General features: G+C 42.0%; 1 protein-coding gene across 3 annotated transcripts in view; it reads left to right on the forward strand.

The window, feature by feature from the left end:
• Positions 1–576: 576 nt before the first annotated feature.
• Positions 577–14,867, forward strand: part of KIDINS220 (kinase D-interacting substrate, 220kDa) — a 109,382-nt gene continuing 95,091 nt past the window's right edge. For 2 of the 3 annotated variants that reach the window (XM_011965328.1, XM_011965329.1), the window contains exons 1-2: positions 577–722; positions 11,074–11,217. In XM_011965328.1, coding sequence (XP_011820718.1) covers positions 11,110–11,217 — 108 coding nt within the window. In that variant the 5' untranslated portion in view covers positions 577–722; positions 11,074–11,109. Of the gene's footprint in view, positions 723–11,073; positions 11,218–11,949; positions 12,126–14,867 lie in introns of all 3 variants that reach the window. The other variant, XM_011965330.1, reaches the window with a different exon arrangement.

The raw sequence follows: 14,867 nt of genomic DNA on the forward strand, positions 1-14,867 counted from the left end.
GCATTGTCCCCAGCCGGCACCAACTTCTGATGAAGTCAGGCTCCCTACCGGCTTTTTCCTGAGTTGCCAGGTTGACGTATCAGTGGGTGCTTTTCGATGGTTCCCAACCCATGCACGTCGTAATCATTCTTGGACTTTTTCAAAAATCAAGATTGACGCTTATTGGCAGCAAGGCCTAGGAATGTGGAGGCTGAAGGAGGTGAGGGGAGGTGGTGGGAGACCTGGAAGGCCGGGAGTGTGAACCACAGGCCCCATGGAAGGCGGAGGTCTCGCTCCTGGAGCTGGAAGAAGGCTGCTGAGCCGGCTTTCACTTCTCATGTCTGTGCAGTGTCTTCTGAAGTTTAAGTGATGTTTATTTCTCTGAATAAGGTTGATTATAATGGCAAATAGGGATAATAAATTAACTGTAATAAGAGTGACAATGACAGTGAAAAACATTGCCTGGGGCGCTGGTCCCGAGTGTACTCGCCCCGCGGCCCCTCCAGCCCCGCGGCCCCTCCAGCCCCGCCTGCTCTACGCCCCACCCCTTCACGCCCAGGGGGCGTGGCAACCCGGAGTCCCGCCCCTACCCAGGGCACGTGATCTGTCAGTTCGTGGAGAGGGAAGAATATGGCCGCCGGGTGTGGTGAGGGCGACGCGCTTGCAGTCGCCGTCTCTTGCTTTCCCGTCCTCTGACATCGCCTGCAGCCGAGTGGGCCCGTTCCGCCGGAGCCGAGGACCAGGTTGGGAGACGGTCAGTGTGGAGGCCGGTCCGCGGGGCTTTTCCGCGGGATTGGGGAGGAGACGGGCGCGAGGCCGGGCTGGGGGATCCGGGCGGGGAGGTGGGACAACTGGAGAGTGCGCGGGAGGGGCGCGCTCGGGCCGGGGGTCCCGGGGAGGGCCTGGCGCGGGCACCGGACGCTCGGGCGCCGGTTTTCGGGGCGAGTCCGCTTTTGCTGGAGCGCCGGGAAGGTCTCCGACCTTGGAGTCTCAGGTGGTCTGTCTCCTCGGGGCCCCTCGGGTGGGTTGGGGTGAAGGGTGTTGGTAAAACCGTTTTTTTTTCTTTTGCCAAGCAGCCTCTGGCACATCCACCACCTTGAGGGCCCCGTTAGCTGGTACCGCTAATCGTTCTAGGTTCCTCTTCCTAGGCTTCCACGGGCCGGGAGGTGTTGTTTTCTCCCTTGCTTTTATCGTGGGCTCCATTGCTCCATTGTCCTGTGCAGGCTTTTAAACGCCTGGCAAAATAGTGCAAGCCATTGATGTCCACCCCTCCAGGGTTTATTTATAGGGAAATAATTTCTTCATCACTTTGTAATGTTGGAATTTTTATTCTTTCAAATTGACAGATTTAAACCGATGAATAATTTTTTTTTTTGAATTACTATTTATGCAGTCATATCTGCTCCCTATGGGCGCTTGTTAAAAATGTAGATTTCTTAGCGTTTTAGAGATTCCCATTCCTTCGGCCTGAGGTGTGGCTCGGGAATCACCCCTTCAGGTTCGTTCCTGTCCACATTTTGACAACACTGAGGACCAGACTTTTGTAAACCACCGTGGTGTGTTGAGTGCAGAGCCCAGGTTGGGAAATGCCGTGGCCAGGTGTGTTCTTTGTTCTCTTCTAGCTTTACTAGCATGGACTACTTTCATCAGAATCATTTTGGGGTGCTAGTTAACATGTCAGTTTCTGGGCACCACCCCAGATTTAGGAAATGGGATTCTCCCGGGGAGGAGCTCAGGGAATATGTGTATTTGACCAGCTTCCCAAATAATTTTGATGCACACAAGTTTGAGAATCCTTGTTCTACACCCTTTATGTGAATAATTTCCAGATCATTCACACACAGTGTGAATGATATATTTTTCCAAGTATTGGGTGGATTTCTCCAACCTAGCTCTTTTGGGACACTTCAGATTCAGCCTGGCCAAAGCACCCCATAGCTCCATTCACCCAGCTGGGGTGGTGGGAGGGAGGAGGCATAACTAAGTAGAGGAAAGTCTACTCTTTCTCCTGTGTTGTTGTTGTTGTTGTTGTTGTTGTTGTTGTCGTCGTCATCGTTAAGGGCAGCTCCATTCTTCAGTCACCAATGCTGGGCATCTGGTCATCTTCCACCTGTTCTTTTCTTTTCCATCCAGTCACATAGTTAGTTTTGTCTTTGTATCCAGAATATCTCTTCTGGATATTTTGGTAGGTCAGAAAATTCAAATATTGGGGATTTTATATTTTTCAAGTTAATATCTCTCATTTCTTCTCTATTCCCACTGCCTCTCCTGTGTACTGTCTGTTTGCTGGTTCCTCGACTGGCGTCTAGGGCCCTGATTCTTCGTGTTTTTTTCCAGTCTGGGTCACGTACACTGCCAGATTAATTTTTATAGGATCATGTATGAATGTGCCATCCCCTTCTTCCTGCTTTTGCTCAAGAACTGTCAGTTTCTCCATTTTATGTGCTGCTGTATTTGTCAGGACTGTTTAGAAGACAAAGAACAGAAACTTAAATCCTTTACTTCAAGGAAAAGGAGATTATGGGATTGAATGAGAGTCAGAAGTCAGGATCCCAGGTAGCTCCATTTTCTACATCTCCCTGGGGCAACTTTTTTGTTTTTTTTTGTTTTTTTTGGAGACAGGGTCTGGCCCTGTTGCCCAGACTGGAGTGCAGTGGTGTGATCTTGGCTCACTGCAGCCCTGACCTCCTTTTAGGGGCCACATTTGTTCTCTTACTTAGGAGGAGTCTCTTTTCTGTTCATATCTGTTGTGTTCTCTCTTTGCTGATTGGATGTCTCAGAACTGTATCATTTTATGTGTGACCCGTATTGATTGGCCCAGTCTCTGGTTTCTAATTCCCAGTTCTAGAGATAGGAGTCTGATTGGCCCAGCTTATCTTTTTCAACAGTTTCATGCCACAGATCATATGCCCATCCCTGGGTATGGCTGATGCTAGAGAATATGGCTGTTGAGGGTAGCAGGGGCTGTGGGTGGGCAAAGTCCTCCAGAAGAGGTATCCTTAGCATACCTACGCAGTTATTCAATTTGACAGTTATCTATTAAGTTTCTACCTATTCTAGATCTGTAGTAGGTTCTGGGGATATAAGGATGAAGGAGAGAGACAGCCCTTAATAAATTAGTTCAAGGCCGGGCGTGCAGGCTCACACCTGTCATCTCAGTGCTTTGGGAGGCTAAGGCAAGAGGATCACTTGAGGCTAGGAGTTCAAGAGCAGCCTCGGCAATATAGCAAGACCTGTCTCTACAAAAATTAAAAATATAACCAATTATCTGGGTGTGTTGGTGTGCACGTGTAGTCCCAGCTACTCAGGGAGGGTGAGGCAGGAGGATCACTTGAGTCCAGGAGTTTGAGGCTGCAGTGAGCTGTGAATGTGCCACTGCACTCCATCCTGGGCAATAGAGCCAGACCCTGTCTCAGTAAAAATAACTAAATACATACATACATACATATATATACATAAGTTAGTTTAAAGGTGACCCGCGAGTGGGGTTTTGAAGGATATGTTTTGGCTTGTTAAGAACGTTAAAGTTGGGTCAGGCATTCCAGGTCGTTGGATCAGCGTGAGCATGTCCATTCATTCTACCGATCCTGGGTTCTGTGGTGTACCAGGCACTTCTCTAAGTGCCGGAGATTCAGCAGTGAACAAAACAGAGATAGTCTTTATTCTGATTGAGTTACATTTGTTTGGCTAGGGGAAGCAGACCAAAAACAAAGTATGTGGTATGTGGAGTGATGCTAGGTGTTCTATAAAGAAGACCTTTAAAGTACGGCCATGGAAGGGGGATATAGTAGAGGAGAGAGGGCTGTTTTATACACCATTTATACACGGTGGTCAGAGAAGCTCTGACCAGGTGACATATGTACAGAAAGTCATTGTGGCCTGAGCAGAGTCAAGGAGAAGGAGCAGGAAGAGTTGAGCTTAGGGAGGTGGGGAAGGGGTGGAATAGGATCAAGCAGGGCCTTGTCGGCTGTGGTAGGGATCTGGGATTTTATTTTGAGTGAGAGGACAACTGTTGGGGTGTTTTGAGCACAGAATGGTCGTAAGAAGACACGATTGAGGAGGACCGCTTAGGCCTCTGTGTGGAGGGGGCAAAGGGCTGCCACCCAGGCCCAGAAATGTCAGCACCAGGGTAGGCTCTGGGGACTGCATAGCGATGATCATTGCTGGAGACTTAAGTGGGAGGAGGAAAAGAGGGGCTGGAGATAGGAGAACCATGGGAGGGGCCACATTCAGGAACTTACTGTGTCATATCTGGAGGATAAGAAATAAGTAAGCATTGGGTAGCATGGCCACTGTTGTTGCTTTCATACACTCTGTCTGTAACCGGAGAAAAGTTATAGGGTGCATCTATTAACCGATTGGCCTTTTGGTGAAAGCATTTTGAATACATTTAGAGATTTTGCCTATTAAATTGGCAAGTTCTAAAAATGAGCTTACTACAACATAAATTTTTTGTTCTGCCATTGCTGTTGGCTACCTCTGTCATTTTCAAAACGGGTGGCAAGACATTCATTTTTTTGCTAATTGTGCAAAAGAATGTATAGCCTTATATTCCCATTAGACAGGAAATGCTGTGGACATTAGAGTCAACTGATGTCCTTTTATTCAAGAAATATAGTGTCTTGTATGAACCAGCTATTAAGCTAAGTGTTGGGTATTTGGTATAGAACAAAAGAAAATAATCCATTCTTTTTATAAGCTTATATCCTAGTGGGAGAGACAACTATTAATCAGGTAAATATGTCCCATTCCAGCAGGTGTAGCTAAAAAAAAAAAAAAAAGACAAATGTAAAAAAGGTAAATATGTAAGTTACAAGTTTAGTAAAGTGTTATGAAGGAATAAAAATGATTCCATAATAGAGAACAATCCAGGTGTTGAGAATCTACCAAGATTCTCAAAAAGGGTAGTTAAGAAATGATCATATTCTGTTATTATGTAAAACAGCTAATATTTATTGGCTTCATATGGGTAAGGTATTATTTTAATCCCATTGCATGTAATCGTGCAGTTATTTGAAGATGGGGAAACTCAGACACCGAGATGAAGAAAGTAGCCCAGGGGACAGGGAGTGATAAAGAGAGATTGGTTCATGAATACAGACATACAGTTAGGTAGAAGGAATAAGCTCTAGTGTTCAGCAGCACAGTACTATACTTAACAGTTTATTGTAGATTTAATTTTTTATTGTATATTTTAAAGTAGCTAGAAGATAAGTTTTGAGATGTTCCCAGCACCAAGAAATGATAAATGTTTGAGGTGATGGATATCCTAAATACTCTGATCATCACATATCATATGCATGTAATCCAAATGTTACACATACCCTGTAAATATGTACAATTATTATGTATTAGTTAAAAAATTAAGAAAAAAAGAAACTAGCCCGAGATGATACAACGGTCAGTAATAAAGTCAGGAGTCAAACCAAGGCAGTCTGTCCATACTTTTGACCACTAGACTGCTTCGTTTTAAGCCGAAAGGCCTTTTTGAAGTGAACATTGAAACTGAAATGTGAAAGATGAGAAGCTGTAGTTTTCCACCTGTGATGAAACATTTTTTTCTAATGAAAATGAATGTAGACGTATCAAGTAAAACAATATAGCACAAAGATGCGTAAAGGCAAAGCTAATTATCTCCTCCTTTTAGTCCTACATGGTAAGATAACGAATTTTACAGCCAGGTGTGTGTCCTTCTACACTTTTCTTTTTTGTTCATGTGTACACACTGGATAGATACATATATGGGGGTCTTATTTATTTTATCCAATAGCATTATACTACACACGTACTCTTTAACATGACAGTGTGTCGTTGGTTTTACTATTGTATGTATCAACAGATGTAGATTTAATGTTCAAATTTTATTTTGTAATTTCTAGGTACTTAGGTATGTGCTTACAAACATGACATTTAATAATAGATTATTCAGTGAAATTTATTAAACACTGTCAATGCCTTCTAGTCAAAGACTGCCAGGACCGTACCTCTAGTTGAACAAAGTTGGTCTTATTAACTCCCTGCAATGAAGGAGAATGCCTGTCCTAGGGAACGATGGGGGGTCTCTGTAAGAGGTTGTTAGAAAGCACTTAGAAGATTCGAGATGATGTTAGGTGATTCGGGGAAGAGTTCAAGGAAGAAGCAAAGCTTTGCTTAGTCTTGGGTGCTTCAGGAAGCAGGAGGACTGAGAATTCTGCAATTGGATATTTAAAATCTTAACGAAAAGGCGAGAGGTACGGAGTAAGGCTAAAGCTGTAATTGATAAAGAAGCAGCAATCCTTCATATTAGCCAGGATAGGAAGATGTTTGAGCATTTTGTGGTTTGGGTGGTGTTCATGTTTTTGTCTGTGTTCAGATATGATTCCAGAGTAGTCTTATTTTTGTCTTCATATCCTGGTGACAGAGTGACCTTGTTTGATGTTGGCATTCTTTGAAATTGTTGCATTTACGTTAGAACACCAAGTCTGGCTGTGCGTGCCAGGTCAGTTCCCGACAGTCAGGGGCTGCTTTTCTCTCTCACCCCCCGTTGTGTGGGCATTGTGCTAGATATAAAGCAGATCCTGCTGCCAGAACTTCTAGTCTAAGGGAGATGTGGAGAGAGTAAGTAAAATGAGATGAAGAGGAGAGTTGAGTGTGATGTGAGCAGTCTACGACTAGATGTATACACAGGTGTGGAGGAGCCCAGGGCCTGGCCCAGCTTGGGGTAAGCAGCCAGTCAGTGAAGGCTTCCGGATGATCTGTTGGAGCCATGTTCTTAAGGATTGGTAGGAGCTGTCCAGAGTGGACTTTCTAAGCAGAGGGGGCATTAAGTGCGAAGGTCTGGAAAGAACAAAGTGTGGGGCAGTGAAGGAGCTGCAAGTAGATCAGTCTGGCTGGAGCCGGAAGTTAGATGTGACTGTGTAAATGGTGGGAGGGATGGGGCTGGGGAGGGGAGAAAGAGATGAGGCCGGAATGGTAAGATGGGGCCAGATTGTGAAGGATCTACATGCCCTCATTATAATCAAGAAGTTTTCACTCTGCTCTGTGGAGAGCGAAGCTTTCCATAGGAATTGCGTATTTACATCTTTACAATGGCTTTAAAAGCCTTAGAAGGTGTAAGTTCCTTGAATAACTTGTAAGTAGTAAAGCTGTCATCTGTCCTCCCAACCTTGGTTTTAAGAAAAATGTATTGTAGGTTCACTCTTGCTTCAGTGTGGCAAATGGATTGCAGGGGGCAGGACTGGAGAGAGGAGGCACAAGTTGCTGGTCTGTCACGTTGATCTGGGCGAGAGATGGTATAGTAGACGTTTTCAGGATTGATGCCTAGATCACAACTGTTTACTCTTTTCTGGAAACAGTGCCAATACCGTGTGACCTCGTAACCCCCTCCCAACTTTGTGTCTCTAGTTGATTGGTTCTGGGGGGTGCAACAGATCCAGCCTGGGCAGTCAGAGCCCTTTTCTGGGACTTCTGGATCTGGGAACAAAGAATAGCCTGCTTTCTCTGGTGTTAGAGACTATCTGATTTAGGCCACGTGCGGTAGCTCATGCCTATAATCCCAACACTTTGGGAAGCAGAGGCAGGCGGATCACTTGAGCCCAGGAGTTTGAGACCAGCCTGGGCAACATGGTGAAACCTCATTTCTAAAAAAAATACAAAAATTAGCTGGGCATGGTGGTGTGCGCCTGTAGTCCCAACTAAGGAGGCTGAGGTGGGAGGGTCGCTTGAGCCCCAGAGGTCAAGGCTGCAGTAAGCCATGATCGTGCTACTGCACTCCAGTCTGAGTGACAGAGTGAGACCCTGTCTCAAAAAATGGATAAATAATCTAATTTGAGGCTGGATGGTTGTGGGAAGCCATATTTCCCTTTGTGTAGAAGTAGTTGGTATAGAATGAAAGTAGATTAAGCCAGTAGAGAAAGAGAATCCTCCTGGCATTTGAGGTCCAGTGGCACCCACTCTTCCCGTAGTGTGGTTATGGGAAATAAACCAGTATCCTTAAAATGCATTTTTCTGTTTTGCTTAAGCTGGTTTAAATTAGTTTCTTGCAACCTTAAGGGTCTTGATTAGTATAGATGGTGTAGGCCTAAACTAAGGCACTGAGTGTGGGGTTGGGTGATCTCACACTTTAGGGGGTAAACTAGATGAAAAATGGTAGCTGTGTGACTCAGAGGGCCATGGATGCCTTGGTAGAGTAAAGATGAGAATGGTGTTCTACATGGAAGGAGCACACAGAGCATAGGCAGGCGTGTGGAGCAGCACTGGGGAGGTTTGGTAATTTGAGTTCTTCTGCTTGGCTGGGCTGCGGGGTGAGCTGGGGCTGATATAGAGGGAGAGCCAGATCCTGCAAGCCCTACTGAGGCCTTAGGCTTGATCCTAGAAGGAGTGGGAACAAATGAAGGTGGGTGTTGCTGATAACTGCTAATAAAAACCCTCACTGCTTTCTAATGATAGAAGCATCACATTCCAGAACATGTAGGAAATAAAGGTTTTAAAGAAAATAAAAATTACACTGATGCCCATCACCATTTCTTCTTTTTTTATTTCCACTATTTAAACATGTATATATTTAAAATAGCTGAGATGCTGTATATATAGCTCTTAATCTTTTACCCCACTTCTGCTATCATGAGCATTTTTTGGTAACACATTTTTTGAGACATTTTGATGACTGTATATTATCCTACTTTGTGAATTTTTATAATTTTATAATTTATATAATATCCATTTCTAAGATTTTTGTTCTTAAGGATAAAATTGTTTTACTTAAAATCTTAAAATGTTGTTCATGTTTCTCATGTTTTTAGAATAATTCCTAGAAGTGAAACTATGGGATCAAATAACATCATGTTTTAAAATAAGTTTTTCAACCCAGGAGTATGAATTCAAGTTGCTCTGAATATATACTCCCTGAAAGTAAGGTATACTGATTTGTGGTTTACATATAATAACATTCGCCCTTTTTAATGGACAGATTTGAATTTTGACAAATGAATGATTGTGTAACTGCCACCACAGTCAAGATATAGAACAGCCATTAACATACCAGATTCTCTTGTACTCTTGTAGCCATCTCATTCCCCTGCCTTAGACCCTAGCAGCCCGATCTTTTTTCTGCCCCTGCAGTTTTCCTTTTCCAGAATGCTATATAAGTAGAATCATAGAGTGCGATAGTTTCTGCCCTCTGGCCCCCAGAGATAAATTTCCTTCCCATGTCAAAACATATTCACTCCATCCCAAGGTCTCCCCAAAAGTCTCAGTTCATTTCAGCATCAACCCAAAGTCCACAGTCTCATTTAAATCTCATCATCTAAATCAGGTATGAGAGGCTCTGGGTGTAGTCCATCTGGAGGCATGATTCCTTTCCACCTGGGAAACCCAAGAAACAAGTTATCTGCTCCAACATAGAGTTGGGGAACGGGCATGGGATATCAGCTACAGACAGTCCTGTTCAAGGGTAGAGGAAAAGGAAGGAAAAAAGGATTCACCAGTCCTAAACAATTTCATTTTCATAACAGCAAAAGTTTTCAATTTTGACGAACTCTGGTCTATCAGTTTTCTTTTTTTATGCACCATGCTTTTAGTGTTATATCAAATCTTCCTTAATCTAAGGTCACTAAGGTTATCTGTGTTTTCTTCTAGAAGTTTTGTACTTTCAGACATTATATTTAGGTGAATTTTGAGTTAGCACCTGTGTGTGGTAAAAAGTATGGATTGAGGTTTGTTTATTTGCATTTGGATGTCCAGTAATAAAATTTCTACTCTTTTGAAACTTAAAGTGTAGTTATGATAGACAGACAGTCAGCAAACAATATGTCATTTTTTGGATGATGGCAAGTGCTACGGAGAGTGGTGAAAGCAGGGCAAAGGGTTGAGAGTGCAGGGTGACAGTGAAGCCTGTGTGGGGTCAGTACCCTGACATCCCACATCAGGTGAGACTTTCTAACCAGGTGACCTGACGGAGGTCAGGGGGTGAGCCATGTGCATGTCCTGTGGAAGAGAATTTTAGGCAGACAGAAAAGTAGCACAGAGGCCTGGTGAGGTGGGACAGGTGCTCAGCATGGCCAGGCAGCCAGGAGGGTGAGAAGGAGTGGTAGGAGCTACAGTCACAGGTGTAACACAGGTGAGAGGCTTGCCACTTAGAGTTATCTTGGCCAAGGTAAAAACATTTGATTTTATCTTGAGCACTCTGAGAAGCCCTTAGAGGGCTTCGAATAAAAGAGGTCATGCTCTGACTTAGTACTACCCACATTGTGGTTCTTCCTCAGTGGTGTCAGTGTCACAGGGAGCTGGATAAAGATGCAGAGTAAGGGGCCCCACTCAGACCTGCTGAGCCAGAATCTCTGACGGTGGGGCCCAGGAATCTGCTTTAAAAGCTCTTCAGGTGATTCTAATATATGTTAAAGTTTTAAAAAAAGTAATGTAATTTTAATTGACAAATTTTATATATTTATGGGGTACAATGTGATGTTTTGATACATGTATCCATTGTAGAATGATCAAATGAGGCTAATTAACATATTCATCACCTCACGTACTTAATTATTTATTTGCAGTGAGACCATTTAAAATCCACTCTTCCAGGTCAAGTGGAGGCAGGGAGGCCAGTTAGGAAGCGATGACAGTGGTGCAGGTGAGTCATGGTGGCTCGTCCAGGGTGGCGGTGATGGAAGTGGTGAGTAGTAGTCAGATGTGAAATGTGTTTTATAAGTAGAGCCAAAAGGATCTGCTAATAGATTGAGTGTAGGGTGTAAGAGGAAGAGGTAAGTCGTGAACATTTCCAAGGTTTTTGGCCTTGGAAGAATGGACCTGCAGCTACCGTTTACTGGGATGGTGACAGCAGGAGGATCACGGAAGCATTTTAGAGTGGTGATGAGGAGGGTTTGGGGATGGATCTGGAGTTTGGTGTTTGGATAAGTTAAGATGGAGTTGAGTGTGAACCTAAGAGACATCTTGGCAGCTTTTTGACACCTGAGCTATGAGAGCCGTCGGAAGCCGTGTCTTCACTTCTGCCACTGGAGGTGTCCTTGGATGTGGTTAATGTTAAGAAGGATATTGTATTTAATAGTAACTTAATTTTTTTCTGATTGTAAATTATATGTATTTTGTCTAATTTAACAGGTATTCAAATAAAGTTAACTGCAGCTTTCTGTGAAAATGTCAGTTTTGATATCACAGAGCGTAATAAATTATGTAGAGGAAGAAAACATTCCTGCTCTGAAAGCTCTTCTTGAAAAATGCAAAGACGTAGATGAGAGAAATGAGGTAAGACCAAGTTTGCAAAATTACATTCTTTCACAAATATTTGTTGACTACCTACTACGTATAGGATGGAAGTGTGTGAGAAATAGGTAGTTCTAACCCTTAGTAATATTGCACTGTACTTATGATATAATGTCTTATAGTTAAAAGTACTTCAAATCCATGTTTTTGGAGTACATTTTAACTTACATAAATGATTGACTATTGAATTTAGATTTATTGATTTTTTTTCCACTGATGGAATAATTAATATTCAGGAAGCTTGATTACTGAAATCATGTACTTCTATGAAACTTTAGAGATCATCTGGACCTGATCTTGATTAACCAGACAAAATCAGGGATTGTTGAAATACTTTCTTTAATGAGCCCCCACTATCTTCCTCCATTGTTTGTCCCACACACTGTGGGATTTTAAAAACCCTACATCTTTATTAGAGAGTTAAATAGGTTAGGTATTAGTAACACGTTAATAAACATTAACTGAAATGAGATGTTTCTCCTCAATGTTATGAGTTAAAAAATGTGGATCTTAGTTCATTATGAAAAGCCAAGCTATTATTATTATTATTTGAGACGAAGTCTTGCTCTGTCGCCCAGGCTGGAGTGCAGTGGCGCGATCTCGGCTCACTGCAAGCTCCACCTCCTGGGTTCATGCCATTCTCCTGCCTCAGCCTCCCGAGTAGCTGGGACTACAGGTGCCCGCCACCTCTCCTGGCTAATTTTTTTTTTTTAGGAGAGACAGGGTTTCACCATGTTAGCCAGGATGAGTCTCCATCTCCTGACCTCGTGATCCGCCCGCCTCAGCCTCCTAAGTGCTGGGATTACAGGCGTGAGCCACCATGCCTGGCAAGCCAAGCTATTATTATTTGGCAGGACATTTTAGGTGCTAATACAGTTTTGTGTAATGTTGTGAGTGTCAGGGTATGTGTTTGGTTTACAGAACTTAAGGAAAACAACCCTGTCTCTTAGAACTGTGTGTGTTTTCCAGAGTATGGTATTTCTTGCCAGTAGGTAAGATGAATAAGGAGTGACTTTTCATTTTACACTATATATGTATGTATATATACTTATGTGTTGGTATATATTTGCTTACATATATATCTTGTGTAGACATATAAAAAGTTTTATTTATTTTTTATTGTGATAAACACATAATATAAAATTTTACGTCTTTACCATCTTAACCATTTTTAAGGATACAGTTTAAGAGTATTAAGTATTTCTCCACTGTTGGGCAATAGATTCCAGAACTTTTTCTGTTTTTTTTTTTTTTATTTTTTGAGACGGAGTCTTGCTGTCGCCCAGGCTGGAGTGAAGTAGTGTGATCTCGGCTCACTGCAACCTCCGTCCCCTGAGTTCAAGTGATTCTCGTGCCTCAGCCTCCTAACTGGGACTACAGTTGTGTGCCACCACACCTGGCTGATTTTTTGTATTTTTAGTAGATATGGGGTTTCACCATGTTGGTCAGGCTTGTCTTGAACTCCTGACCTCAAGTGATTCGCCTGCCTCGGCCTCCCAAAAGTGCTGCGATTACAGGCGTGACCACTCCATCCAGCCTACCAGAACTTTTTCATCTTGCAAAATCAAAATTCTGTCTATTAAACAACAGCTCTGCCTTTCCCCCTCTCTCTAAACCCTGGCAGTGACTATTTTACTTTCTATTTGTATGAATATGACTGTTCAGACACCTCATGTACTTGGACTTACATACTGTTTGTCTTTTTGTGACTGGCTTATTTCAGTTAGCATAATATCCTCAAGGTTCATTCACGTTATAGCACATAACAGGATTTCCTTCCTTTTAAGGCTGAATAATATTTCATTGTATGTACGTAGCACATTTCTGTGGCTAGAAATTTGGGTTGCTTCCATCTGTTGGTAATTGTGAATAATGCTGCTATAAACATGAGTGTGCAAATGTTATACATGTTTTTGCTTTTGTTTTTTGTTTTTAGACAGGATCTCACTCCATTGCCCAGGCTGGAGTGCAGTGGCAGAATCAGGGGTCACTGCAGCCTTGACCTCTCAGGCTTAAGCGATCCTTCTGCTTCAGCCCCCCAAGTAGCTGGGACACAGGTGTGCACCACCATACCTGGCTAATTTTTTGTATTTTAGCTGAGATGGGGTTTTGCCATGTTGCCCAGGCTGGTCTTGAACTCCTTGACTCAATCTATCTGCCCGCCTGAGCCTCCCAAAGTGCTGGGATTACAGGCGTGAGGCATCATGCCTGATGTATAAATGTTTTTAAAGCTGCTAAATTGACTTAGTCATTACTTCATTATTACTTTTTCTGACTTGTGGTACCTAATTTCATTTAATGTTAACTCAGTTGTTAAGGAAATGTTGATATAAAAATGTTGTTATTATAATAATATTATGCTAGCTAATGTTTTTATTGAATACTTATGCAAATATTCTGGTATATATTTTCTATATCTTAGCTCATTTAACTTGCATAGCAGCTGTGTAAAGATTAATACTGTTATTTATCTTTATTTATGGGTAAATGACTGAATTACTCAGTTTCCTATCCAATGTATTATTTGGTAGAGTCCATATTTGAACTTTGCTCAATTTGACTTTAAACAGATTATAATCTGTTTAAGCTCTATGTTTTTTCTTTGAGTTTTCATAATAAAGTTTATTTAATGATAATGCCTATATTTTCACTGTTTCTATATTGAGCAAAATATATTTTCATTAGTTAACATCATTACCCCCTTCTATGATAATGAATAGTCAAAAATTGTTATACATAGATAAGATACTAATCATTGGAGGTTAATTGTTATAAAATTATTACAGAATTAGTCATTTTGTTAGCATATGTTAGCATATTTGGAATAACCATACGATAGTTTGAAAACATTAAATTTTACTTCAGAGACACTTGTCTAGGGAATGCTGAGAAAACAGCTTCACTCGGAAGGAAAAGATAGCACATCAGTAAGCGTAAAATTAATCTTATTGCTGTAAGGAGTAAAGCACAGTGGCATAGAGCTTAGTTTAGCATCATGCGAGATAAGCATTTAATGAATATTAACATATCCAGTTTAATATTGTATCAATTTAAATTGGAGTTTTAAAGTGATAATTTGAAACCACCTAGGCTTGTTCAGTTATGGCTCAGTGTAAAAGCTGGTTTTTTTTTTTTTTTTTTGTAGCATTTTGCTTTTACAACTTCTGATAAAATGTAATTTTTATAGAATTACAAAAAGTTGTTTGTATTTTTTCCCCTTTTCTCTCGTTTTATTTTTATGTAACTTCATGTTAATGTGTTTTGGTTATCAGTTTTGAGAAAGATTCTTAAGTATTAGATCAATTAAAATAATGTGGGTAGGCTGTATGCAGTGGCTCACACCTGTAATCCCAGCACTTTGAGAGGCTGAGTCTCTTGAGCCTAGGAGTTTGAGACCAGCCCGGGCACTGTAGTGAGACCCTACTTCTAAAAAAATTAGCTATGTGTGGCACCTTTTAGACCTAGCTACTTGGGAGGCTGAGGTGGGAGGATCGCTTGACCCCAGGAGTTCAAGGCTGCAGTGAGCTATGATTGCACCACTACACTCCAGCCTGGGTGACAGACTGAGACCCTATCTCTAAGAAATATAAAATAAACAAATTTAAAAAGGGGTAAAATTGCCTGATACTGTG

Source organism: Mandrillus leucophaeus, unplaced genomic scaffold, assembly GCF_000951045.1.
Source record: "Mandrillus leucophaeus isolate KB7577 unplaced genomic scaffold, Mleu.le_1.0 Scaffold72, whole genome shotgun sequence".
Lineage (NCBI taxonomy): Eukaryota > Metazoa > Chordata > Mammalia > Primates > Cercopithecidae > Mandrillus > Mandrillus leucophaeus.